The sequence below is a fragment of the Symphalangus syndactylus genome, chromosome 22, assembly GCF_028878055.3.
Source record: "Symphalangus syndactylus isolate Jambi chromosome 22, NHGRI_mSymSyn1-v2.1_pri, whole genome shotgun sequence".
NCBI classification, from domain to species: Eukaryota; Metazoa; Chordata; class Mammalia; order Primates; family Hylobatidae; genus Symphalangus; species Symphalangus syndactylus.
In genome coordinates this window covers 41,025,890-41,052,189 of record NC_072444.2, presented here as the reverse complement: position 1 = coordinate 41,052,189, position 26,300 = coordinate 41,025,890, and the positions used below count along the sequence as shown (strand labels likewise).

Genomic DNA, 26,300 nt, shown 5'->3' with positions numbered 1-26,300 from the left:
CAGAAACAGGAAGTCAGGAGGGACAACCTGGACAAGTCTCCCTATAATTACCCTCATTACTTCATCACAGCCCTTGTCACTGAGCCTTTGCCACAACCTTTGTCACTGACAACTACAGTCGTCTATGTATTTTGGGTTTCATTTTTCTCTACTCTGGTTTATTCATAGGTAGGGCCCATCTGTTTTTAGAGAATGGCCACTTTTTGGTTGAAGTTTTTTCAAAATTTCCTAAAATTTGTGGCCAACATATATCAGTCTTGGGAAATAAGTTCATCCTCTACAAACCTTTGAAAGTAATTTAGGAAGAGGCTTGCATATTTCATTTTACGTAGTATTAAATCATGATTTTATTCCAAAGCACAATTCCCTTTTCACATTAGTGACCTTGAAATAATCTTCCTTACCTCTTTCCTGATATTCTCCCAACTTCGATCATTTTTCCATTTCTTAAGATATCTCTCATAGTTAAATTTTAGTTGTATACTTGAAGCTTAAGGTAATCCATGGCATTGGGGGATTTAGAGATGAGTAATCAATTAAAATAATTGAAAGATTGTGTTGAACCCAGCTCTTTTCTTTTTTAGAGACAGGGTCTCACTCTGTCACCCAGGCTGGAAGTGCGGTGGTGTGATCTCAGCTCACTGCAGCCTTGACCTCCCGGGCTCAAGCCCATCTCAGCCACTGCCCATGTCCCCCTGGGCACTATGACACCCAGCTAATTTGTGTGTGTGTGTGTGTGTGTGTGTGTGTGTAGAGAAATACACATCCCTCCCAAAGTGCTGGGATTATAGGTGTGTGCCAACGCCACTGGCCCAGCATTTTTCCTGTAGATTTTTTGTCCTCCTAGAAATGAGTTAGCATTCTTTAACAGTAGAGAAAATGTAGACGGAACAATCAGACATTCACACCACAAGTAAAAAGGAAGTGATTGGTGTCATCTTCTTAGTGTTGGAGGTGGCATTGTAGTCTAGTGGAATCAATAGTTACATTAAAAGTATTTCTTAAGTACTCAGGACTTAAATGCTAAGTTTTTCTTGGTAGTATCTGTCTTTCTTAAAAAAACATAATCAACATAGTGAATGTCATGCTGGTCTCTCATTTTGGGTTTTCTAGTTCTGAGAGGTAAATGGCATTACATCAAGTGTATTACTTGGGGTGAATGTTCATAATCAGAATTCAGTGTTATTTTTTCTTTAGTCATTTGAAAACTGAAATTTAGCAGTCTTACAAAAGTTGCACTTTGGGAACATGCTGTCACATCGAGCCATTTTCTGCTTTCCCATACTCTGTTCGTAGTAGTAACAGCTCTTGCTGGATAACTAAGTCTATATGGAAGTAGCTGTCCCCATGGTGAACTTTTTCAGGACAGAGATTGGATCACAATGAAAGCTTTTATTCATTGAGTGTTCAAAATATATGCTAGGCATGGTGCTAAGTGCTTCGTGTATTTAATTCCTGAAACAACCCAATGATTGGGTAATAATCTCCATTTTGTACAGGTAAATATTAAGGCTAGGCAAGGGTTAGGTAGATTACTTAAGAACATTAAGTAGTAAGTGACATCTGAGATTTAAACACATCTAGTTTACTGGAAATTTTTTACTATTAGCCATTATGTAGCATATGAGCACTGAACCTAATTGAATTACATTTAACATACTCTTTTCTCGATTCCGTATGTAACTGATTTGACACTGTACTTCTGCTTTTATTGGACAAAGCTACTTTCATCTCTTGGTTATTCTCTTCTTATGGGGGGAAATCATAGTCGACTGTAAGTGGAAATGAGAATTTTCGTGATTTACTCTTGGTCCTGGCTCAGAGATGAAAGTGGAATAAACCCTTAATCTATTTTCCTGAAGAACTTATTTTTGGATTTTAAACAATGTGTATATAGGTTTATTTTTTGCTCTCTCATCATTTCCTTATTCATTCAATAAAGAAAAAGAACATGGCAGATTTTAAACACCTGAACAAGGAGATACTGGTGTTGTTTGTAGTATGTTTAATTTGAACTGGTTTGGATTTTCCTACTAAGTATTCCTTGGTTTTCACATCTCTGGAATGGTAAGATCTTTTTTCTGAGATCTGTGGGCAAAAATTTTTAAGGTTCATGTTTACATTTATAATGGGACTGGTTGGATATTGAATGCTAGATTCAAAACTTTTCCCCCTATTTCAGCACTTTCAAGATTTTGTTCCATTCTCCTCCTCCTCTTCATTTTAATCAAGAAAATTATTTACAGAGTGACTGCTTGCGGAGCAGGACTAACCCATAGGCAGTGTGCCCTGAGTAGCCCCACTCTCTTCTTGCAGCTAGTGTGTTGATGAGAAATTGTATAGTATATTGCAGAATGTCCCTCAGTTGGGATTTATCTACTATTTTTCTCATGATTAGACAGAGGATTGTCGGTTTTTGAGAGGAAGATCACACAGGTAAAGTGCCATTTTCATCATACCATGTCATGGGTGTATACTATCAATATGACTTGATGTTGATCTTGATCATCTGCTTGAGGTAGAGTTTGTCAAGTTTCTTCAACAACAGCTAATCTTATTTCCCACTTTTCATACTGTACTCTTTGGAATGAAGTCATAATAATAATATATAGCCCACACTTAAGGAGTGGAGCATTACACCTCACCTCTTTTCAGGTGGAGTAACTGTGTAAATTATATGGATTTCTTAGGCATGGGAGACTTGACTCTTCTCCACTTATTTATTCAGTTATTTGCTAATATCAGTATGGACTAAATGGATATTTTATGGGAATATGTTTTTAATATGGTGGAAATTAATAATATAACCAGCTCCCAGTTGAAGTTTTCTCAGATTACATTTTTCTTTGAAACAGAAATGGAGATGTTTGTTAAGATCCAGTTGGAGCATGTGTTATCTCAGATTACTCATTAATAGAAAAAAATCTCAGTTGTAACTGGAAATTATGCAATCTGCCAGGGCTCATGTGATAGATACCTGCCTCCACAGTATTTAAGAGTTCATGCACTCTTCTTGTTTTGATAAATATATGTTTTCATCACTGCCGTTGTTACTTCCCTTTCTTTCAAGAGGTGAATAGCAGTAGGTGCACAAAGTTTAGGGAGCCACATTTACCAACTTCTGTGAATATACCCAAGAAGATTCTGGCAAAACACAGATTCAAAGTACAGTTGATGCTGTGGATGGCCGTGGGTTAACTACTCTTCTAATTTCACACGGATTATTTGTTGCTTTTATGTTTCTGAACTCTCAATTAAAAAGAAATGTATCAATCTGGCCAACTGAAAGTGAACTTGTTCACCTCTTTACCTTGCTTTCAAAAGGACTGCTTACCATGGAAGTGCTCCAGAAGAATCATTTAAAACATCTTTTGTTTTCCTTCTTGGTTCTGCGTTTTCTTCCTTACTAGGGGCTTCAGTCATGGCTTCTCTTTATTCTTGGCCTGGGTTGTCAGCTGGCACTAATACATCTATTATTAATGTAGTATAGGTACTGGCCTTTCTAATAGTCTTGGTATTTAGTGCCAGACTCCCATCAATCTTTTGAATGTCTTTTTCTTTTTGCACTTTTCTAGTTTTTCAAGTGATGACTATATGCTGCTTTTCTTGACTGTATATATTGTTACTGAATTATGAATATCTGCAGAAATGTTTACTAGAGAACCTGTGACTGTTGAATAACATGTGCCCGAACATACACACACACATATGTACACACACACCCCAGAGTACTCTTTCTTACAGTGGACTTTGCTGCTGCTTTCTGCATGTGTGGGACACTGGTATCTCCCATCTCAGACAAATGGCTGATGTTCTCCATGATATTGGTGTTAACATCAAAGAATTGAACAAATACAACAGAAATGAGGTTGAAAAATATTTGGATGCTACATTCCTTTAAGCATCTTTGATGAATACTCTGCAAAGTAGCCTTTAAAAAAATGTAAATTTTAAAAAAAGTCCACAGAGGAGAATTTGCTGGTTAGCACAAAACATACTGCAAAATTGCTTCTTTTTGGTTATTATAACTGAAGAATATAGAAGATTGACACACATTTTATACACCCTCGGCAGTGTTTTGGAAAAATACTGTACCTTTTCAAATTGTTATCAATTAACTGTTTTTCTCCATTTCATAATTCTCAAGATTTTTCTAAATACAGCCTTTAAACTTGACTCAAATGGAAATTGTGCACTTTCCTGTTTATACTCTTCCCCACGTTATTGTAAAAGAGTTTAACAGCAGCCAGATATGTAAGTTTCAGCAAAACTTATACCTGTATATGTTTTTATTTGACTCAAAAATTAGATATTTTACCATATAGTTATAAGAATTTGCTCACTTTGATGCCAGAAGTACTTAAGAAGTTACACGGCACTAATCTTATGAGTTGTATGCCTAATTTCAATTTCTAACCGACTTGACAGTTTCTTTTAGGTCAGCCTTTGTTGGTCTTCCATGTAAATACAAGTTGGTACAAATCAATAGAACCCATTTTACCTACATATGCAAAGTAAATGTGTGACTTAAATAGAGACTGCCAGATTTATGGTGCATCTACCTTTTTATCCATTTGAGCTTGCTGTTTTATGTTTGTGTATTGGTTGCTCCTGACACTATACATTTCAAAATTTTTTATAACTTGAAAACCACTTCTGTGCTACCACTCAGTTCTGATCAAATCCTCACATTTTGCCACACTCACTTCTGAATTTTCAATAAAGAAATACACATTACAGATGAAAGGTTAAAGGCCCCTTTACATGCCCTTCCCCAGTCTCCTCTTCCTCCCTTGGAAGTGTCCACTCTGCTGAATTCAGGTTCATCATTGCCAGACAAACGTAGTAAGCTAGTGTTTCACATTTCCAAAATCAGCCTTCTGGCAGACTTGGAAGTACTCTTGAGAAAAGAAGACTCGTGACCAAATTCTCTCACAGATTCGTAATAATGTACATATTGAAAGGACTGAAGGCTCCCAGACTGGGAAAGAAACTTACCCATTTTAAAATTCAGCATTGCTCAACTTATTTGACTGCCGAACCCCTTCACCCATGATTCTATGCACTGTTGTTTCTTGGAACATGCATTGTGAAAACACTGCCCTGCCTAGGCATACCCCCTTTCCAGAGTTAACTTTCCATTTAATTCTATAGTTTTTCACTGATGTAACTTTCTAGATTGGACAACAAAGATGACTAATAGTAATCACTCCAAGTTGATGTTGACTCTTGGGTTGTGGTGAAATCATTTTGCATTAAAGGAAGGTAAAATGCTAATAAATTGCATATTCCTTGACCAGAGCACAGATTACTTATGCTTCTTAATTTTTTAAAATCTTAAATCCTCTGTCCAACTGGAGTATCTGGCTATGGGCCATGGGTACTCATATACCCTTTGTCTTAAACTGATCTGTTACATTTTATGTTCTTGTGGCTAGAAGTAGCCTGAGTTTGCTGTTAATGTTTAACACATTTTCTTGAGTAACAGTTCTGTTAATATTGTACAAGATGGTACTTGAATTCTTTGTTTGCCTTTTTTCTTCCTGTATTAGAAAATCTTGGTGCTTTTTGTAAGTTTTGTATAAAAGAATTTTTTCTTAAGATTTGTTCATAAAATGGCCTGATCCAGGAAAAATAAAATGGGAACATGGACACCATTTCTGACCTTCAAATAAAACTTATTATATATTGGTTTTCAGACTGTTCACCGAGCTTTGGGATCCTATGGACTGTCTCAAGACAGGTTATTTAGGGGCTTGGGGTAACAGGTTCCTTAGGATCTGATGAGGTGGAGGAGGGGTGATCAGGTGGAGGAGGGGTGAGGGCCTGAGAAAAATGCACAGGGCACAAAGTTTACATCCAGTTTCACAGAAGCCAGGGAACCTCCTTCTTTAAGGGAATAGTCAAAAAGCAGACCTTCTGCCCTTACTGGTTCTAGCCTTCGCTGCACTACACTTCATGGTTCTGGGACAGAGAATAATGAACAAGAAGGCTTCACTATCTACAAAGCAAGTCTAGAATGTCTGTTCACCAAATATCTAATGCCTAATCCATTTATCATGTTATTCTTAGAACTTTAAGGTTTATTAAGGAGTCTCTGCATTTTATTTCTAGAATCACCTTTTTAACACATTAGGCATTTTTTCATTAGGAAAATTATCTTGTTTGCATTCTGCACTTTACTATTTCAAGCGTGGTTACATAGCATATTTTAAAAGGGAGAGAGAATTTTCTGTTTTTATTTTGTGGAGAAAGGTCTTTAAAAGTGCATTCGTGTTTTTTTAAAGCTTAATTTCAATCTTGATCGAGAAGACTTTTATTCTAAGTATTAACTTTCTTAAAAAGCTGCTGTTCTAGCACTATGTAACCCTACAAATACTCCCCAGTATTCAGGCCTTGTTTTGTTTGGTGACCACATATTTGAGAGGTTGAGCACCAATAATAGGAGCTCAATAAATGTTGGCATCATGCACATTTATTTTGAATTAATGAGTGGAAGTGGAAGAGTACATAAATGAATATGTGAAAGAACGAGTAGAATAAGTGAAATCGTTTACTTCCTGTTTGCTGTACATTTTAATACTATTAATGGTCGCTTTCTGCAAATAATTATTACAAAGTAGTCAAACATATCTGGCATATTAGACACAGGTTAATCTACAAAGCAGCATCACCTGTCTCCAGGAGATGCTAATTCTGTCACTGTTCATTTAGCTAGCACCCTGAAGGAATGTTTAGCTGGATAGCTAGCTAAGGAATGATGCAAACTCACTGTTCTCAATGCTTAATATCTAAAAATAACTCACTATGATTAATTTGGAATTTCTTTTGGTGGAGTTAGGTTATGGTTGTCACATTCCTTCATTCTGAACAAGACTCTGTCTTCAGAATCAATATGTTTACTTATTAAATAGTCAAAAGAATTATGTATTTATCCCTAAATTATTTTGTTGTATAGTTCTGAGAGGTGGAAAGGAGTATAGAAGTTGTCATATACAAGCTCTTCAGTTACAGTTGAGAAAGTGAAAGTTGATTTGTAATTGGAACAGAAGGGACTATCCACTTCATCTGGATGTTATATTTAGTGAGATGAAGACAGGATTGGATGAGGAGGAAGAAAATCCGGGCCACCTCCCACCACTGCCCTAACCGTTTCAGGCTTCCGTGTTCTCATCTGCAGTTAGAGGGCTAGATAGTTCTGCAGGTCTTCTCAAGCTCTGGTGTCATTGAAAGATAATTTTTTGTTGTTGCTGTTCATTGTACAACTGAGATAAATAAAAATAAGATTGTGGAAATTTAAAGGGACACTTTCTTTAAGGCCAGTTATTGTCCAATAGGGTTGGCTTTTTTGTGTGTGTGTGATGACGGAAGTATTCTATATCTCTCCTGTCTGATATTCTTAGCCACTAGTCACATGTGACTATTAAGCACTTGAAATGTCACTAATATGACTGAGAAACTAAAATTTTAACTCTAAAACAAATTTAAACAGCCGCATATGGCTAATAGGTGCTATATGGGACAGTGCAGGTTAAATTCTTAAGTATTTGTGTTCAGAGAGAATTCCACACAGATTATAATGGTCTTTATATAATCATCTACAACTAGAATATCTTAATTTTAGAATTTTGCAATTGTACCTCCAAGTCCAAGTCGTACTGCTGAATCTTTCATGTGCCCATATCACTGGCTTCTTTAAGCTCTGCCATCCTACTGAGGATTCTGCATGTCCACCCAGTCTACCTATAGACTCCTGTCAGTCCCCTGCAGGGCCACACTTTGTGCCTGTAGTGGACTTTGTAGTGTCTGGAGCAGATTTGGTGCTGTTCAGAATTTTATCTTCCTTTTTTTTTGTTGTCAGGGGCTTGATTCTGAGAAGTTTAATTACTTGAAAAAATGCCTGGTCTTTCATCAGCAAGAAATTTTCAGTACTAAAATCTTTAGCCTTTAGGGAGATGTTTTTAGTACTATAACGTCTAGTCACCAGGTTACAAAAACTCTCGTTACCTGGGTGAATTTTCCATTAAGTCTGTATTAATTCTTTCAGTATTACAAACACTACATTCTTGGAATTTTCACATTTGGGGAATCACAAAGAGCCTGGAATGATTGTATCCTGAAATTCTGTACCTCAGAAATGAAATGATCAAATTTAGTATAGAGGCATTCTTTAGGCTTAATGTTTGAAATTAATAAACCATGTGTTTGGTACTTAATCATTTTTTTCTATGAAATAATAATTTAGATTAAGTTTTTATGTACGGTTTGCCTCTTCACGAAACCCACAGTATCTTGAAACTTAATGCACCCATACCATGTCTGAGAGCTATCAGTGAAAAGCTGCATCCCTGCTGAGTATCTGAGGCACATCTTCCTGGGACCACAGGCACTGGTTTTTTCTATTGGCAAATGAAAGCATTAATTGATATCAGCCATTCACTTGAGTTTTGAATAGAGGGACACCGAAAGTAGTTGCCATTAAACAAAGTAATAAAAGCACATGTTAAGAAGTGTTTGACTAGCCTGTGCAACATAGGGAGACTCCATCTCTACAAAAAATAAAAAAATTAGCCAGATGTGATAGTGCACGCCTGTAGTCCCAGCTACTGGGGAGGCTGAGGTAGGAGGATTATTTGAGCCCAGGAGACAGAAGCTGCGATCAGCTCACTGCAGCCTCCGCCTCCTGTGCAATAGAGTGCAACCCTGTCTCAAAAAAAAAAAAAAAGTTCAAGAGTATAGAAGGGTAAATGCCACTCTTATTCCCACACCATTTCTTCTCCCTAAAAAACAGTTACTAGCTTAAGTATTATTTTATACAAATGGATGCTTTTCTACTTATATTTTTAAAAAGGCAGGCTTATTGGGGTGTCCGTATGTGGGTGTGTGTGTGTGTTGTATGTTGTTTATATGTATTTTGTTTTATTTTTGAGACAAGCTCTCCATCACTCAGGCTGGAATGTAATGGCAAAATCACAACTCACTGCAGCCTTGACCTCCCAGGCTCAAGCAGTCCTCCCACATCAGCCTCCTGAGAAGTTGGGAGCATGGGTGTGCACCACCATATTTGGCTAATTTTTAAGTTTTTCTTCTAGAGACAGGGTCTCACTATGTTGCCCGGGCTGGTCTCTACCTCCTGGGCTCAAGGAATTCTTCGGCCTCAGCCTCTCAAAGTACTGGGATTACAGGTGTGAGCCACAGTGCCTGGCCCTGTGGTATAATTTAAATAAGGTAACATTTACCCTTTTTAGGTCTACGGTCCTATAAAATTTGACAAATAAATACATTATAATCTAGATATAGAACATTTCCAAAGCCCCCAAAAAGGTCCTTATTTCTTCCTCAGTTTTATGAGCTGGTTTGTATTCAATTATATGTCTTTACCTTAATTTTCTTAAATAACCTCTGATTCATGTTTATGTTATTTCCAGTTTTGGCAATTCAAACAAGGTGCAGTAAATATCTTTGTACATAAATCTTAGTGTGCTTTTGCAGTCATAGGGTAAATTCCTGGTAGATTGATAGAATCAATGGTTATATGCCTTTAAGATTGTGATAGGTAATGGCCATATGGTCTCGCCCAAAAGTTGTCCTAATTACTTCCCAACCAATTACAGATGAGAGTGCCTATTATTCTCTTTCTTGTTAACATTGAGTGCCACCAAATTTAATTTCTGCTTTTCTGTTTTTTTTTTGTTTTTTTTTTTGAGGCAGGGTCTTGCTCTGTTGCCCAGGCTGGAGTACAGTGGCATGATCTTGGCTCACTGCAACCTCCGCCTCCCTGGGCTCAGGCGATCCTCCACCTTTGCCTCCTGAGCAACTGGGACTACTGGCATGCACCACCATGCCCAGCTAATTTTTGTGTTTTTTATAAAAATGGCATCTCACTATGTTTCCCAGGCTGGTCTCAAACTTCTGGATTCAAGCAATCCACCCACCTTGGCCTCCCAAAGTGCTGGGATTACAGGCATGCGCCACCGTGCCTGATCAATTTTTGTTAATTTGATGGGAAAATATTACTTAGCAAAGTAACTTGCATTCAGTGGTGTTTTTTTTCCTTCATATTAAAAACGTACCTAAACAAACAAAAAACAAAAAAGTATCGAGAGTTCACACACACACAGAATATAATCCATGTTGTTTATTCTTAAAACCACAATATTATACTAGAGGAAATGTGGATAGAAGTTCATCTTTGTTTCCATTATTCTCAATGTGATTTTCATCTTCTGCCTATCCGTATCTGCATTTTGGTAACCATACCAAAATGTACACACGTATGTTAGGATGATTATAAAAATGTGTATGTATAGTTTGTGTGTTTTGCTTGCTTTTTAATTCACATTATTTCATGAGCTTTTTTTGTTTCAAAAATCTTCATTTTAATAGTTTTTGGCTGTGGCAAAGTTTGTTTAATAATTCCACTTCTAGAATTTGTTTCCTTTTTTTGCTATTATTAATAAGACTTCAACTGCCATCTTTTACATGTCAAAGGTTTTTTTAAAATCCACTTAAATTATTAGGATGAATTTCTTCTGGTCTTATTCCTCTGGATCTAAATATATCAACATGCACATGTGAGGGCAGAATTTTATCATTTGAAAAATTTTTTTCACTTCACTGAAAATTCAGTCACTTCTTCCTGAAGAAGGAAGCAATTGCATATCAATTGTCTTCTATTCCAGCTTAATCTATTTATTTTTCTCTTTTACATTAAAACATTCTTTTAATGATATATGCTGCCTGTAAATATTTCCCACCCACTTTCCAGAGGTAATCCACTGTTATCTAGTAAGTTTAGTAAATTTTTTTTAATTGAATTTTCTCAATAGGTCATTAATGTGTTTCAAAGTTGAAAAATTACAAAACAATGTGTCGTGAAAAGTCTCCTTCTTTCCCTTGTGTCCCAAACTACCTAGTTCTTGGAGCCAGTTGATGTTATCAGATTCTTTTGTATTCTTTCAGACACACATGGTATGCATTTTTGAGCAAAGGGGTGTGGGTGTGTGTCCTTCTGTTTTTAAGTTATAAATGTTAGCATGCTACACATACTTTTTTCATATATTTTCTTAAGTAACTTTATTTCATTTATTTGTATTTAGTTTTGAAAAATTAGATACTACATGTACGTGGTTCAAAAGTAAAATGATGTAAAGGCTAAAAAATGAATAGTCAGTTGAGTGCAGTGGCTCATGCCTGTAATCTCAACACTTTGGGAGGCCGAGGTGGGCAGATCACGAGGCCAGGAGATTGAGACCATCCTGGCTAACACGGTGAAACCCTGTCTCTACCAAAAATACAAACAATTAGCCGGGCGTGGTGGCGGGCGCTTGTAGTCCCAGCTACTTGGGAGGCTGAGGCAGGAGAATTGCTTGAACCTGGGAGGCGGAGCTTGCAGTGAGCCGAGATCGCGCCACTGCACTCCAGCCTGGGCGACAGGGAGACTCTGTCTCAAAAAAAAAAAAAAAAAAAAAAGAATAGTCTCTCCCTGGTCCAATTCACTGTCTGCTAGGTACCATCCTTCACTGAGTCTTTATGTATAGAGAAGCAAATAGGAAGTGACACAGTTTTGTTTCTTCTGCTCTTGTAATTCTTAAACTAACCTTTTCATATCTAAGAAAGCAGTATCACATAGTCCTTAAGAGGAGAGGCCCTGGGGCCAGCTCCCTGCATTCCAGATCTCTGCTCTGCCCCATATCATCAGTATGGTCCCAAGCAAGTTCTTTAATCTGTCTGTGCTTTACAGTCTTCAGATGTAAAATGAGTCGCTACACATACTTCGCTTAGAATAACGCTATGCATAAGTATATGTGCTTGCTACTATTTGTTTTATTAAGAACAGTGATGAATAAAATTATATTCAAGAATCAGGACCAATCAGTTTGATTTATATTTGTGATGCCTATGGATATGGGTAAATTCATGAGATTCCTCATTTGCTTGAATTTTACTTTAATAAATTTTAGAGAGCATTAGAAAACGAAATTAAAGCAGCTGAAATTTATTTTGTGGTTCCTTTTTGGGTTCATAGCTTTTTTGTTTTTACATGTGCTTCTTTAAACATATCTTAAAACTAAACAGACATACATTCTTTATGTAATAAACGTGTCCCAGAGAAGATGAGGGTAGATAGAGACGGCTGTTAAGAATATGAACTTTTCGTATAGTACATTGTAATTTGAAACTGCTTTCTCAGGCATTTCTCATAATCCCAAATTTGATTGATTAATGCATACATAGCTATACATAATATTTATTTTTAGGTGACAATGGCCCATAGAGTTTTAAAATTCCCTACCTTTTCAGGGGCAAATCATTAATTAAAGTTTCTTAAGGCAAACAAGGGGCAAGGGGGACTGAAGTGTATTTATATTTCAATTATTCCATCTTCAGTTTTTTTTCTTTTTAAAAGACAAAGCAACAGCAAAACCTTTCTTCCCCCTTCCCACCCTCAGATCCCAGTTACAAAATATGTTCATTGTAGAAAATATAAAAATATAGAATAAACATAGAGAGAATCAATACCACCTTCCAGCTTAATATTATTTCTGTTAACAATTTGGTGTCTAGACTTCTTGGCTTTTTTCTTTTTTTTAGATAAGCTCTCATAGTCACTCATGTTATTGACTGTTTGCCTTTTACAGTGATGGTATACACTGGTGTATTTTTTTGAAGTAAATTATGAACATTTTAATCATGCCATTAAATCATCTATAGGGTCATTTATAATAGGTGCATCACATTCCTTTAAGTACCTATGCCACAGTGCAATTTATTTTGTAATGTATTTGTGTTCTATTAAAAATAAATTGTGTCAGTAAATGTCCTTGCAGATAAATCCCTTTGCACATCCATTATTTCCTAATGATAAAATCTAAGACATGAGATTATTGGGTTGTAGGAGATGTACTTTCTCATGCTTTTGACACATACAGCCAAACTGTTCTCCAGATTGTTGTCACCTCCCTACATACTTGTCAGTATGGGGTATTGTGTTGGGATAAACCTATGTCCATTTGAGACCCAAATGCCTCCCCTTATGAATGGGTACAAATCACTGTCGGTGCCTCTACCCCGTCTCTTCTTTCCCACTTCACTTCCCTTTGTCTCTATTCTTCTGTATCCTTCCTTGTTTCCACCTCAGAACTTCACAGAAGCTGGATTTGATCCAGGGTAGAGAAGGAAGCTCTGAATGTTCTTCCTCACTCCTCACCTGCTTCTTAGTTCATTTGTTATGTAAAATATCCTTGGGGCTTTCTACAGCATCCAGTTTTTCAAAAATCGTGTCCATCTTTTTCAGATTTACAAATTGACTTTCATGTTTGTGACTTTTAGTAAGTTAATCTATTACACTTGTGAAGTGAGCTCATGCTCTAGCATGGTGGTTACTGAAGTAACCATCCTTGGAATCCCATGGACCAGGCTCAGGGACTCACTCCTATTCTTGCTGACTGGCTTTGGGATCTAGGATGTGTTATTTAACTCTTCCAGCCCTTCTGTTTCTTCACTTGTAAAATGGAGGTAATGCTAATACTTTCCTCAGGATGTTGTGAAGATTTAAAAAGATGATGCTTATAAGTGCTCATTACACTGCCTAAAATACAGCAAGCCTGCAGTAGGATAGCTGTTATTATTACCTCATCTAACTGTCACAACGTGTGCAAATCAAGCAAAGAGTGTATTTCTCCGGCATTTCAGTAAACAGGAGCTGAAAGCTGACTTTTCCTGTCATTCCATCTAGAAAGTGGTGTCCTAAATTCCTAAATGGTGGTCCCAAAGTCCCAAATTCAGGTTGAATCAAGTTCGTCTGTAAGAACTGTCACAAAGTGGGACAACTGAAGTGAGTGACAGGGATCGTGCCCTATAATCAGGGTAATCGGGAACAACATGAGACGCTTCATAAGCTTTACATAATGGGGTCTTGAGAGTTGCAGCCTCCAAAACCCTCGACTGACCTCCCGGCAAGTAGGTGAGAAGATGCACTTGGGTCCAGGAGAAGAGGACTGGCTTCTGTGTGTCTTGACATAGGAGGAGAGGATACTGTATCTGAAAAATTTCTAGACACAGAGGCCCAAGAGTCTTCACAAAAAAAGTTTTAAGTTGACTGAGCACTGAGAGCAAAACATTTACTAGGTTTCTCTACTTTGGTTTAAATTGCTTTAAATGCATATAACTAATTAGGTTTTAATCCTAACTTGTTTCCAACAGGGCATGGTGCTGATGTGAAATGTGTAGACTGGCATCCAACCAAAGGGTTAGTTGTTTCAGGAAGTAAAGATAGTCAACAGCCAATCAAGTTCTGGGATCCCAAGACTGGGCAGAGTCTTGCAACACTGTAAGTGATAGGAACCCCACCTTGGCCCCTGAACAAAGGGGAGCAAAGCAGTGTGTCCTTTAACTTTTAGCTTTGTTTTCTCTTATGTATTTCTGGAAAAGTCATTTAGGCAACAGATGGACTTGTATCTATAGACTTATTAATCAAATATGATTCATCTCTGAACTCTTAATGAAGTAAGGCTTGTTTTTGTCCTGCCACATAGACCCAAGTTTAATTTGGTTGTTATATGGGGATGGGGAGGAGGATGAGGAGGGGAGGTGGTTACTATTCTAGCCTATTGCCTGTCATCAGAATACCTTGTGGCACTGTGAGGAGTTGACATGTGTGCCCCGTACTAGACACGGCCCAGCCTTCTCCATCTCACAACATCTGTTTCGAGAGGGTTTTCCTCTGGTTTTGAACCAGTTCTCATTTTTTGTCTGACGGGCTTACTTTTGATGCAGCTATGTAATCTAGTTTTCTCTTTCAATTATTTGTGAACATTCACAGCTACATGCATATGTTAACATTGTTTTGACCAAGCATCCATTTCCTGGTCTTTCTGATTGGGAAGAGAACCATATTCAGAGTGAATTGGTTGGAGCAAGGCTGCTTTGTTGTACAACCCCAATGGCCATGCCAACCTGGAATGCCTTGTGAATGCTCCCTTGGAGATGTCCATTGTGCAGGCCAGGGGTTGTTGCATTGTCTTTAGTTCAAATTAATTTCAGACTTTCCAGTCCATTTTTATGCTTTGTCTTAATTAGAGAAACTTTATGGAATTTTTGAAATGTAATGAGCTTTATTGAATATTAATTGCTGTGTTCATGTGCTTCCCCTACTTCACGGATAAATTTTACTGTTCAGTGGAAGCTCTGCTACTGTATTATTATTATTATTATTATTTTTATTTTGAGACAGAGTCCCGCTCTGTCACCCAGACTAGAGTGCATTGGCGCAATCTCGGCTCACTGCAACCTCTACCTCCTGGTTTCAAGCGATTCTCCTACCTCAGCCTCCTGAGTAGCTGGGACTACAGGCATGCGCCATCACACCCGGCTAATTTTTGTATTTTTAGGAGAGTCTGGGTTTCACCACGTTGGCCAGGCTGGTCTTGAACTGACCTCAGGTGATCCACCTGCCTAGGCTTCCCAAAGTGCTGGGATTACAGGCGTGAACCACCACGCCCAGCCTCTGCTGCTATTTTAACTGGTTGATGAGAGCTGTCTTTGTCTGGGCAGTGTATATTATTTCTGTCGTTGACTTGTTTCTTTCAAGTGTGTTTATGACTGTGAACCTTTAATGTTACCGGCTTTATTGCTTCTTGGCCAAACCTCTTGCCATCTTGATTAATTCGGTTTTCAACAAAAACAGCCATTATATTTATACTTGTTTTGAATTCTGACTTTTTTTTGATACTTTATTTCTAGTCATGCCCATAAAAACACAGTAATGGAAGTGAAATTAAACCTCAATGGCAATTGGCTACTCACAGCATCACGTGATCATCTCTGTAAACTTTTTGATATCAGAAACCTGAAAGAAGAGCTTCAAGTCTTCCGAGGTCATAAGAAAGAAGCCACAGGTCAGTGGCTGTGATGTGCTTCTCATTGACAACTGTTACCTGTAACATTCTCAGATCCTGATAATTGTGTCTTTTCCCATGTTTTTGTTTTGCAGCGGTGGCCTGGCATCCTGTTCATGAAGGACTTTTTGCCAGTGGAGGGTCTGATGGTTCTTTGTTATTCTGGCATGTTGGGTATGTAAGATTTATTATGTGAAGAAGTAGTGTATTTTGTGAAGAGAGCACCTCAGTGTGTGCAGACATGATAGTTTTGTAACTTTTTTAAGTGTTCATGTATCCTTTATCAGAGACTGCTTGCAGTTTTCAATTCTGTAAATCCAGCTTGGAATAGAAAATGTACTTCTGTTTGTGGATATGGAAGTCATTAAGGAGGAATAAAATAGATTTTCTAGTTTCTAAATGCTTGCAGCCTTTTCCCCTGTGAAGTGCTCTTTGGATGAAAGGGTAACTGTCCTCTGGCAGTGACAAGCCAATACCCCTGAGACATGTGGAATTCACCAGAGTCCAAGTCCAGGCTTTGGTAGCTTCATTTTAAGAGTAACAGAAAATGTCTTTTGAGGGGGAGGGAGGAGCTGGGTAACTTTTGTGAAAAAATCTTCTCTCTTTGGTGCTGTTGCAGGGTAGAGAAGGAAGTCGGTGGGATGGAGATGGCCCACGAAGGGATGATCTGGAGTCTGGCTTGGCATCCTCTTGGGCATATTCTCTGCTCGGGCTCAAATGACCATACTAGGTAAGCTTTATATTGAAATAGCAAAGCTTTATATGGAGCAACAGGAAATAAATACTGTCTGTGTTTATTTTTGTTGGTTGATTGATAATTTATATTCCACCTTATTCTTGGGAACATTTTTGTAGTGGTTTACAAATACTTACATTGCAATAAAGACATTGGGTATTGAATATGGTTTTGGCTATTCAAATTTTGTTTTCCCTTCTGACTTAAAACAAAATTTTTCCACTTTTATGTATTTATTTTTTTGAGACAGGGTCTCTGTCCAGGCTGGCGTGCAGTGGTGCGGTCTCAGCTCACTACAGCCTCAACCTCTCTGGGCTCAGGTGATCCTCCTACCTCAGCCTCCTGAGTAGCTGGGACTATAGGAGCACACCACCACACCTGGATAATTTTTGCATTTTTTGTAGAGATGGGGTTTCACCATGTTGCCCAGGCTGATGTCGAGCTCTTGGGCTTAAGCAATCCTCCTGCCTCAGCCTCCCAAGGTGCTGGGATTACAGGCGTGAGCCACCTTGCCCGGCCCCACATTTAATTTTTATTTTTATTATTATTTTAAGAGACAGTCTCACTCTGTCACCCAGACTGGAGTTCTGTGGTGAGATCACAGCTCACTGTAGCCTCAAACTCCTGGGCTCAAGCCATCTTCCCGCCTTAGCCTCGTGAGTCGCTGAGACCACAGGTGTGTGCCACCACACCCAGCTAACTTTTTAATTTTTATTTTGTAGAGACAGGGTTTTGCTATGTTGCCCAGGCTGGTCTTGGACTCCTGGACTTAATCCTCCTGCCACAACCTCACAAAGTGCTGGGATTACAGATGTGAGCCAAAGTGTACGACCTTACGTTTTAAATTCGTAGAAGAAACAAATTGTAAAAATTTGTTGTGTTTACCAAGGGTCTGCCTAGTACTGTTAAGTGCCCAGAAAAATACTGAAGCCATGCTTCCCTTCTCCTCTAATTATTTTTACAGCAAATTCTGGACTCGAAACCGACCAGGTGATAAAATGCGAGATCGATATAATCTAAACCTTTTACCCGGAATGTCTGAAGATGGAGTAGAATATGGTGAGACTCTTGCACATCTGTCCTTCTTTGAAATCTGGTATTCTGTTATAGAAGTGTTAGATGTTGGGAAGATTATACAAAATGAATTTTAATTTTATAATAGATTTGTTTATAAATCATCAGTGACATTCATTTTTATAAAGCATTAATTTTATCAGTTGCTACTTTTGTAAATTATTGACAATGGTGTATTACTATTTATAGATGACCTTGAACCCAATAGCCTGGCAGTAATTCCAGGAATGGGAATACCAGAACAACTAAAATTAGCTATGGAACAAGAACAGATGGGTAAGAGAAGTTACACAGATACATTTAATTTTTATAAATTTTTTCTTGACCTGTTTATGTTCCTGATAAATATATTGAAATACCAAAACGATTTATGTTGAGAAATGTTGATAAAAATTATATAAATGGCATAATACTTAAAATCTATTCTTCCAATAATGTGTTCATTGATCAAGTGGCTGATTTATTTAAGAGGCAAACCACTTTTCTTTATGGTTACAGGGAAAGATGAATCAAATGAAATTGAAATGACAATTCCAGGTTTAGATTGGGGAATGGAGGAAGTGATGCAAAAGGATCAGAAAAAAGTACCTCAGAAGAAAGTTCCTTATGCAAAACCCATTCCTGCTCAGTTCCAGCAGGTAAATAAAAGTGACTCCATCTCATCCACGCAGAGAGGTTTTGGTTGGTTAGTTTGACGGTTCTCTTGGATTATCTCACTGTTGAAGGTATTTCTGTACTGGAGCATTTTTTCCCATGTTCACCCACTCTTAGACATGGTTCTCATCTACTGCTTTGCAGTTGTATTGAGTTTGTTATCAATCTTCTCTGTTCTGTCCTCACCTGCTTATTATCATCCATGCTATGAGAGGAAATAGAAGAAAGAGGCACGGAGCAGAGGGAGTATGGGAGTATGTTGATTCTCTTCTCCATTGTTTATCTATCTTCTGCTTTAATTGTCCCCTCAAAACAAAGTGCATGTACCCTGTGAAGAGGCTGGCAAGCTTTGCATTCTTAATAACATGCAGTATCTTGCAGCTTTTATCACCATAGTAATTTCTGCCTAGTAATATGTCAGTAAGAATTAGCATGAGTCATGTACTTGAGTCATGGAGAAAAGGTAAAAAGAAATAAAGACGGTTCAGAGGAGATTGAGCAGATGACATTGTAGAGTGGTTTTCTCATTCTATCATTGTAATTTTCATACTTAGGGTATGTTTTAATATTCTCTTCTTTCCCGAGGCTTGGATGCAAAATAAAGTTCCAATTCCTGCTCCAAATGAGGTGCTGAATGACAGAAAAGAAGACATTAAATTGGAAGAGAAGAAAAAAACACAAGCAGAAATTGAGCAAGAAATGGCTACATTACAATATACTAACCCGCAACTTCTGGAGGTGTGTGAAGCTCTTTAGGGGGGAATTCAAGATGATCTAAGAGGGTAGTGGTGACATTTTTATTGATATGCTCTTAAGGAAAAGGGAAAGGACCCTCCAATGGTCTGACAAACACTGCCACTTCCTGTTGCTATGCTAGAAGACTAGTTTCCAAAAGAATCCTGTTTCTTAAAATTTTTAAAAATGTGTTATTTATGTATTTTGTTTTATTTATTTTATTTTAGAGAGAGAGTCATGCCCTGTTGCCCAGGCTGGAATGCAGTGGTGCGATCACGGCTCGCTACAACCTCTGCCTCCCAGGCTCAAGTGATCCTCCCTTGTTAAGCCTCTTGAGTGGCAGAGACTACAGGCACGCACCATCACGCCTGAGTAATTTTTTTTTTAAGTGACTTCCTTAAATCATATCTTGGACTTTTAAAACCCAATTAGGGTCAGGCATGGTGGCTTACACCTGTAATCCTAGCACTTTGGGAGGCCGAGGCAGGCAGATCACCTGAGATCAGGAGTTTGAGACCAGCCTGGTCAACTTGGTGAAACCCCACCTCTACTGAAAATACAAAAATTAGCTGGGCATGGTGGTGCATGCCTGTAGTCTCAGTGACATGGGAGGCTGAAGCAGGAAAATGGCTTGAACTCCAGAGGCAGAGGTTGCGGTGAGCTGAGATCATACCACTGCACTCCAGCCTGCGCCACAAAGTGAGACTCTGTCTCAAAAACAACAACAACAACAACAACGACGTCAAAAAACTGAATTAATGGGGCAGTGTGTAGATCTAAGTTAAATATACATTTTTAATAGAAAAGATAAAGCCAACATAGTTTTAATTTGAATTCACATGTTTATGAAAGAGTTTTTCCTTTTTGTCAGCTCATATAGCAGGTAGCTTGTTCTTATTTTTCTTATCTATGTTAGTTACCAAGAACGATGAATTAGTGGTGAATTACTGGGCTTTCCCTGATCAAGATAGACATAAATAATCCTGACTAGGCCAGGCACAGTGGCTCACGCCTGTAATCCCAGCACTTTGGGAGGTGAGGCAGGAGGATCAGCTGAACCCAGGAGTTTGAGATCAGCCTGGGCAATATAGCAAGACCCTATCTCTACAAATAATAATTAGCTGGGTGTGGTGGCACGTGCCTGTAGACCTAGCTACTCCGGAGGCCGAGGTGGGAGGATCACTTGAGCCCAGGAGGGTGAGGCTGTAGTTATGTTTATTTTGAGAGTCCCCTAATAGAATACAGGATAGCAATATTGTCATCTTCAAGGACTCTGGCCTATTTATTCAACATGCTTTTTTCTTTCTTTCTTTCCAGCAACTTAAAATTGAAAGACTTGCACAGAAACAAGTTGAGCAAATTCAGCCTCCTCCCTCGTCTGGTACCCCTCTCCTCGGACCCCAGCCTTTTCCAGGACAAGGTCCAATGTCTCAGATTCCTCAAGGTTTTCAACAGCCCCATCCATCTCAGCAGATGCCAATGAACATGGCTCAGATGGGGCCTCCAGGTCCACAGGGACAGTTTAGGCCTCCTGGACCCCAGGGACAAATGGGACCACAAGGTCCTCCACTGCATCAGGGAGGTGGGGGGCCACAAGGATTCATGGGACCACAGGGACCCCAGGGCCCACCCCAGGGGTTGCCACGGCCTCAGGATATGCATGGGCCCCAAGGAATGCAGAGGCATCCTGGACCTCATGGCCCTTTGGGACCTCAAGGGCCACCTGGACCACAAGGTAGTTCTGGTCCTCAAGGTCATATGGGTCCTCAGGGTCCACCTGGCCCACAGGGTCACATAGGCCCCCAAGGTCCACCTGGCCCTCAGGGTCACTTGGGCCCACAGGGGCCTCCGGGTACTCAAGGTATGCAGGGACCACCTGGTCCCAGAGGAATGCAAGGGCCTCCTCATCCTCATGGGATCCAAGGCGGACCAGGGTCTCAAGGGATCCAAGGTCCTGTGTCTCAGGGACCTCTGATGGGATTGAATCCAAGAGGAATGCAGGGGCCTCCAGGCCCCCGGGAGAGCCAGGGTCCTGCTCCCCAAGGGATGATGATGGGCCACCCGCCTCAAGAGATGAGAGGACCTCACCCTCCAGGTGGACTACTGGGACACGGCCCTCAGGAAATGAGAGGTCCTCAGGAGATCCGAGGCATGCAGGGGCCTCCACCCCAAGGATCAATGCTGGGACCTCCCCAGGAATTGCGAGGGCCTCCAGGCTCACAAAGTCAGCAGGGGCCGCCCCAGGGCTCTTTAGGACCTCCACCCCAGGGTGGCATGCAAGGACCCCCCGGACCTCAGGGACAGCAGAACCCAGCAAGAGGGCCACATCCATCTCAAGGGCCAATACCATTCCAGCAACAGAAAACGCCTCTGCTAGGTGATGGGCCCCGGGCCCCCTTCAACCAGGTATTATTCATTTCCAACTTCCGGGCATTAACACATTGGGAAAATACACTCTGCACAGAAGCGGTACTGCTGAGTACTGCTGAGAAAATGGTCACAGCTGGATATAAATATTTATCAAGTAGTGGCAGTAGCTTAAGATACTAGCATCCTGGCTGAAGAATGAAATCATAAGAATGTTGAGTTAGGTTATACTCCCATTAAGTACATCTCAGTATTCATTTTTACTTCTCACCTTTTTTCTTCTTTTGGTAATAGAGTTTCTTCCAGGAAAGGTCAACTCTCATTGGAGTACAGTTGATAATTGTCCCAGGGCTCCAGGAGAGCTGTGGCCCTGAGGAGGAAGCATGTTTTACATGGTGGTCAGCTCTGAGGCTGTCATGCCTCTTTTTCTGGGCCCTTTACATTGCAGCCTGGGCCTGCCAGCCACAGAATCACCTCCTGTCTGCCAACTCTACTTTTAAAAGATAGGATGGGATATTTAACTCATGAGTATACTATAGACTCTGTACCTCACTCTGTTTATTACAGTGAGTAGGAATAAAGAGACTGTTATTCCAGAATTGAGCATTCTGGAAATGGTGACCCTTTGGATGAAACTCTGCTCAAGTTGTTTTCAGCTCACATATAAAAGTGTTTGCAGGAAGGAGCATTTCTGTAGAAATTCTCCTTCTTTGAGGACTCTGTTTTTGTTAGCCAATTTTTATTGCTCATTCGCTGAGCTCGTGCTTGAGAGATGGTGTGAGGAAAGTTCAGGTTTCTTGGGGGAGTGAATTACAAAAAGAATTGCATGAGCATAAATAGATATAATACTACTCAGCTATGTGCGTTTTATGCTTTTCTCAAGTTCTTAGTCTGGAGGCATTATTTGGGTATGAATAACTGAGTTTTGTCCCTGAAAACTCACTTTTGGTCCAGTGTGGACCAAAAGTGAGCAAGTTGGCTAACGTTGACTCCCTGAGACACTCGGAGAAAGGGGATGCTACAGATGTAGAAAGCACAGTCTGTTTTGGTTTTTCAAATACCACCACGATTCCCTAATGTAAAGATGACCATTGCGTTTCCTGAACTCAACTATCAAGCTAAAACAAATAAATTATCTACTATTCTAAAGTAGATCTTCCAGAACCTTAAAGTGTCATAGCCACGGAGAATCTGATGATATCTGAGTTATTTCCGGATTTTTATTCAGCACTTCTCAGAAGTTAGGATGAATTAAATATAGATTGCCATTATAAATTGCCCTAAAACTTGAAGTATTATATATTTTATTAATGTACTGCTCAGTTGTATGTGTGTATAATATTGTTTATTACAAGGTATTTTCCTAACTTTCTGGTAGTAAATTAAGTTTTCATTTTGGAGGATTAAAAAAAAATGAACTTTAGCTACTGTGTTATAACTGAAATATTTATAAACATGTCAGAGTCACAAGGACATGCCTGAGTTTCTGGGACAATTCAATGAGATTTTTTATTGTACCATGTAGTAAAAGATTTTATACATGGAAAGCATGATTCTGAAATTTTAATTGACCTATAGAAATACTGGTAGAATGAGTCTGAAGATCTGATACTTTGTAGGGCATTTCAAATCTCAGAAGTTGCCAGTGAAAATCTGTGCTCTTATGTCTTACATGCTGAAATCTAAGTTGCTTCACTTTAACCAGACCAGTTACTTAAACCAGTTGTTTTAATTGGTTTAATTTAGTGTTACTGTGTTAGAATTTCTGACTTTCCGTTGATGTTCTTTTTTGGCATTACGAGTAAAGGTCTAATTTTACATAAAAGTTGTCAACAGGTTTAAAATACAGGTGCTTTAAAAAAATTATTATAGTAAGACAAGTATCTCCTTTCTCCTGATTTAAGGACAATATTACTGTAATCTTACTAGCTAAATATTTAGTGGGTATTTTTATCTTGTCATTTTATAATACAATCACTATTTATGTAGCACAAGCCTGTGATTTCATACCCTTACTTTAAAAACATATTTTCAGGAAGGACAGAGCACAGGCCCCCCACCCCTGATACCAGGCCTAGGGCAGCAGGGATCACAAGGTCGCATTCCCCCTCTGAACCCCGGACAAGGACCTGGCCCCAACAAAGGTAAATATCTGCTCAGCTGAATAAAAGATTATGTTCTACCACCTTTGTGCACATTTTACAGCGAATAGTTTTGTTGGTCAGTCATTGATAGACTGGTCATTTGAACCTCTGGGCAAAATAAGGGTGTGGTCATTCAGGTAGGAGCTTTGTCTTTGGTTGTGTTCTTAGATCTGTTTAGTTGGGCAGCAACGCTGGCCAGAGTAAGTAAGCCCCTCACCCCAGAGGCTGACAATGAAGGCACCCGGACAGGCTCCAGCAGTCGTGCCTGTGTGGCAGGCTGGCCTTGCCCATCTGTTGGCAATGCAGGTGGTTCCTGTGCTCACTGAGTGCACGTGTATGTTTCTATCATCCTCAAGAGATGAATTGTTTCTGCTTAAATTTTTTGACAGTGTTTTTATTATCACACCCTTGTCTTCAAAAATCCTGTCATATATTGAATTCTTTAGCTGGTTATGTAGTTGTGTACCATTTGAAAAGAAGAAAGCACTCTACCCATATGTGGTTCCTCAGGTTGTTGATATGAAAAGGAAAGAGATGAGAATGATTAGTATTTAGATGTGGGGCTATTTGGAAGTTTAGAGTTAATCCTAAGGGTTGAAGGAGAGCACCCAGGGCACCATGGCCCCTGAGATGGGTGGGACCCCCGTCTTACAGAGTTGGAGCAGGAGCGTGGTGGGCAGCACGCCGTTGGGGACAGTTGCAGGGGGCAACTTGGAGTGGATGGAGAGGAGTGAGGAAACACCGTGTTATGTTAAACACACACTTTCATAGCGGGGAGAAACCACAACTCAGAGAATCAGGAGGACCGCAGAGATTGCCCTTCCCAGAACTTTACTCTCTTAGTTTTAATTGGCTAAGCCCATAGCACTGTGTGGTGCATGTTAAGATTTTTGCCCCCATTTTATCCAATTAAGAAAAGTCCTTGTCAGCATTACAGCCCTAGGACTTTGTGAATTTACTCTCAATCTTGAATTTATGTGTGATATTAGAGGTAAGAAAGAGATAAGGGAACTAGAGAGTGTTATTTCTGTCCCATTGTGTGGAAGTGGTAGCAGAGGCTATACAGAAGGAAGGTGGCCCACAGCGAACTAGAGAAACAAAAGGAGAGTCTTTTACCCCCCAAGTTATCACCATCAGCAAACTGAGAGCTGCCTCTCTTCCTCTCCCTGCCCTGTGTCTGTCTCCACCTCCTTCCCTCTCATCCTTGCTCTTTCCCTTTTCTCTTTATCCCCCGCCCCCTTTCTTTCTCTTCCTCCTTTCTCCTCCCAGGGACCAAAGGGAGAAGGGAGAGCCGAGAAAGTGGCCCTGCCATCCCCTACTGGAATAACCGCCGCCGCCGCCCCATCACTGGTGGCCACATCCCTTCTAATTTGTAGTGGTGGGTTTCTTTCCTTGAAGAGCAGGGTACTTTTAAACAGATAGAGGTGATGGGAGGATTAATATTCATAGGTAAGTCCAAACGGAAAATGTTTAGCTTCCTTACGCCAAAGGTCTGCTGTGTCTGAGATTACACTAAGTTCATGCAACATCATGTCAGTGAAGAAGCCATTAGCTGCAGGAACACACTGAGAAGTGAGGGAGCCTGTCTACCAGAAGGAAATGGAGCTAGGATCTTTGCAAACTGCTGAGTAGAGAGGAGAGGACGGGTAAATGAGACAGACGGAAAAGAGCTGGAAGAGAGAGACTCCTTTATGGCACATTTTTATCCTGAGATTTCCAAGCGTTTTATATATATATTGCATGGTAAGGAGGAATTGAAATAGCCAATAGAAATGAACGAAAATGAAAAGGGAGGGGCCAGGTGCAGTGGTGCATGCCTGTAATCCCAGCACTTTGGGAGGCTGACTGGGTGTATCACTTGAGGTCAGGAGTTCAAGACTAGCCTGGCCAACATGGTGAAACCCCGTCTCTACTGAAAATACAAAAATTAGCCAGGCGTGGTACCTGTAATCCCAGCTACTCAGGAGGCTGAAGCAGGAGAATCGCTTGAATCCATAAGGTGGAGGTTTCAGTGAGCTGAGATCACGCCACTTCATTCCAGCCTGGTGACAGAGTAAGCCTCTGTCTCAAAAAAAAAAAAAAAAGAAAGAAAGAAAAGAAAGAGGAGGGATGCTGTTGCAGGGGAGGTGAGAATTATGGCTGGCTGGGGTACAGGAGGGGTTTGTCTTTATAGCCAGGGAAAAGCAGTAAAAGGCATGAACTGGGCTATTGGAGGAATTTCACTTTAAAAACACAGTTTTTGTTTTTAGAATCAAGAGTATCCTTTCGCTACCTACTTTTAAAAAGTGCTTGAATTAAATTGTATGTTGGCCAAAAATAGGTAAACATTTACAAAAGCTGCAGTAGTTCAGTAGCTGGGAAAACAGTCCCTTCCAAGTTAGGCGGTGAACTGAGTTAACCATCACACATTTAACTGGCATCTTTCCATCTTTATTCAGTACTTTCATTACGGTACATATTTTCACATATTTTAGGAACCTTTAGTGGGATTCCAAACACTGTCTTCAAAGAATGGTGAGAATATTGTAGATGAGGAACAACATTCATAGAGAGGTGCAGAAAACCCCGACACTGAAGCCCAGCAGGGCTGTTTGGTCATCAGGCAGGTATTTGAGAGGCCGGTGATTGCATGTACCTTACAGAGGAATCAAGTGCAACAAGCTGGGGTTAGAGGAGGGATGTCATGGGTGG

At 39.7% G+C, this 26,300-nt stretch overlaps 1 protein-coding gene across 2 annotated transcripts in view; it reads left to right on the top strand.

Annotated features, from left to right (window-relative positions):
• The window catches only part of WDR33 (WD repeat domain 33), a 103,656-nt gene that overhangs the window by 68,768 nt on the left and 8,588 nt on the right, over nt 1-26,300 (top strand). For both annotated transcript variants that reach the window (XM_055261460.2, XM_055261461.2), the window contains exons 8-17: nt 14,206-14,332; nt 15,745-15,899; nt 15,995-16,073; nt 16,519-16,629; nt 17,600-17,694; nt 17,899-17,985; nt 18,208-18,347; nt 18,949-19,101; nt 20,416-21,504; nt 23,501-23,609. In XM_055261460.2, the coding sequence (XP_055117435.1) occupies nt 14,206-14,332; nt 15,745-15,899; nt 15,995-16,073; nt 16,519-16,629; nt 17,600-17,694; nt 17,899-17,985; nt 18,208-18,347; nt 18,949-19,101; nt 20,416-21,504; nt 23,501-23,609 (2,145 nt within the window). The remainder of the gene's footprint in view (nt 1-14,205; nt 14,333-15,744; nt 15,900-15,994; nt 16,074-16,518; nt 16,630-17,599; nt 17,695-17,898; nt 17,986-18,207; nt 18,348-18,948; nt 19,102-20,415; nt 21,505-23,500; nt 23,610-26,300) is intronic.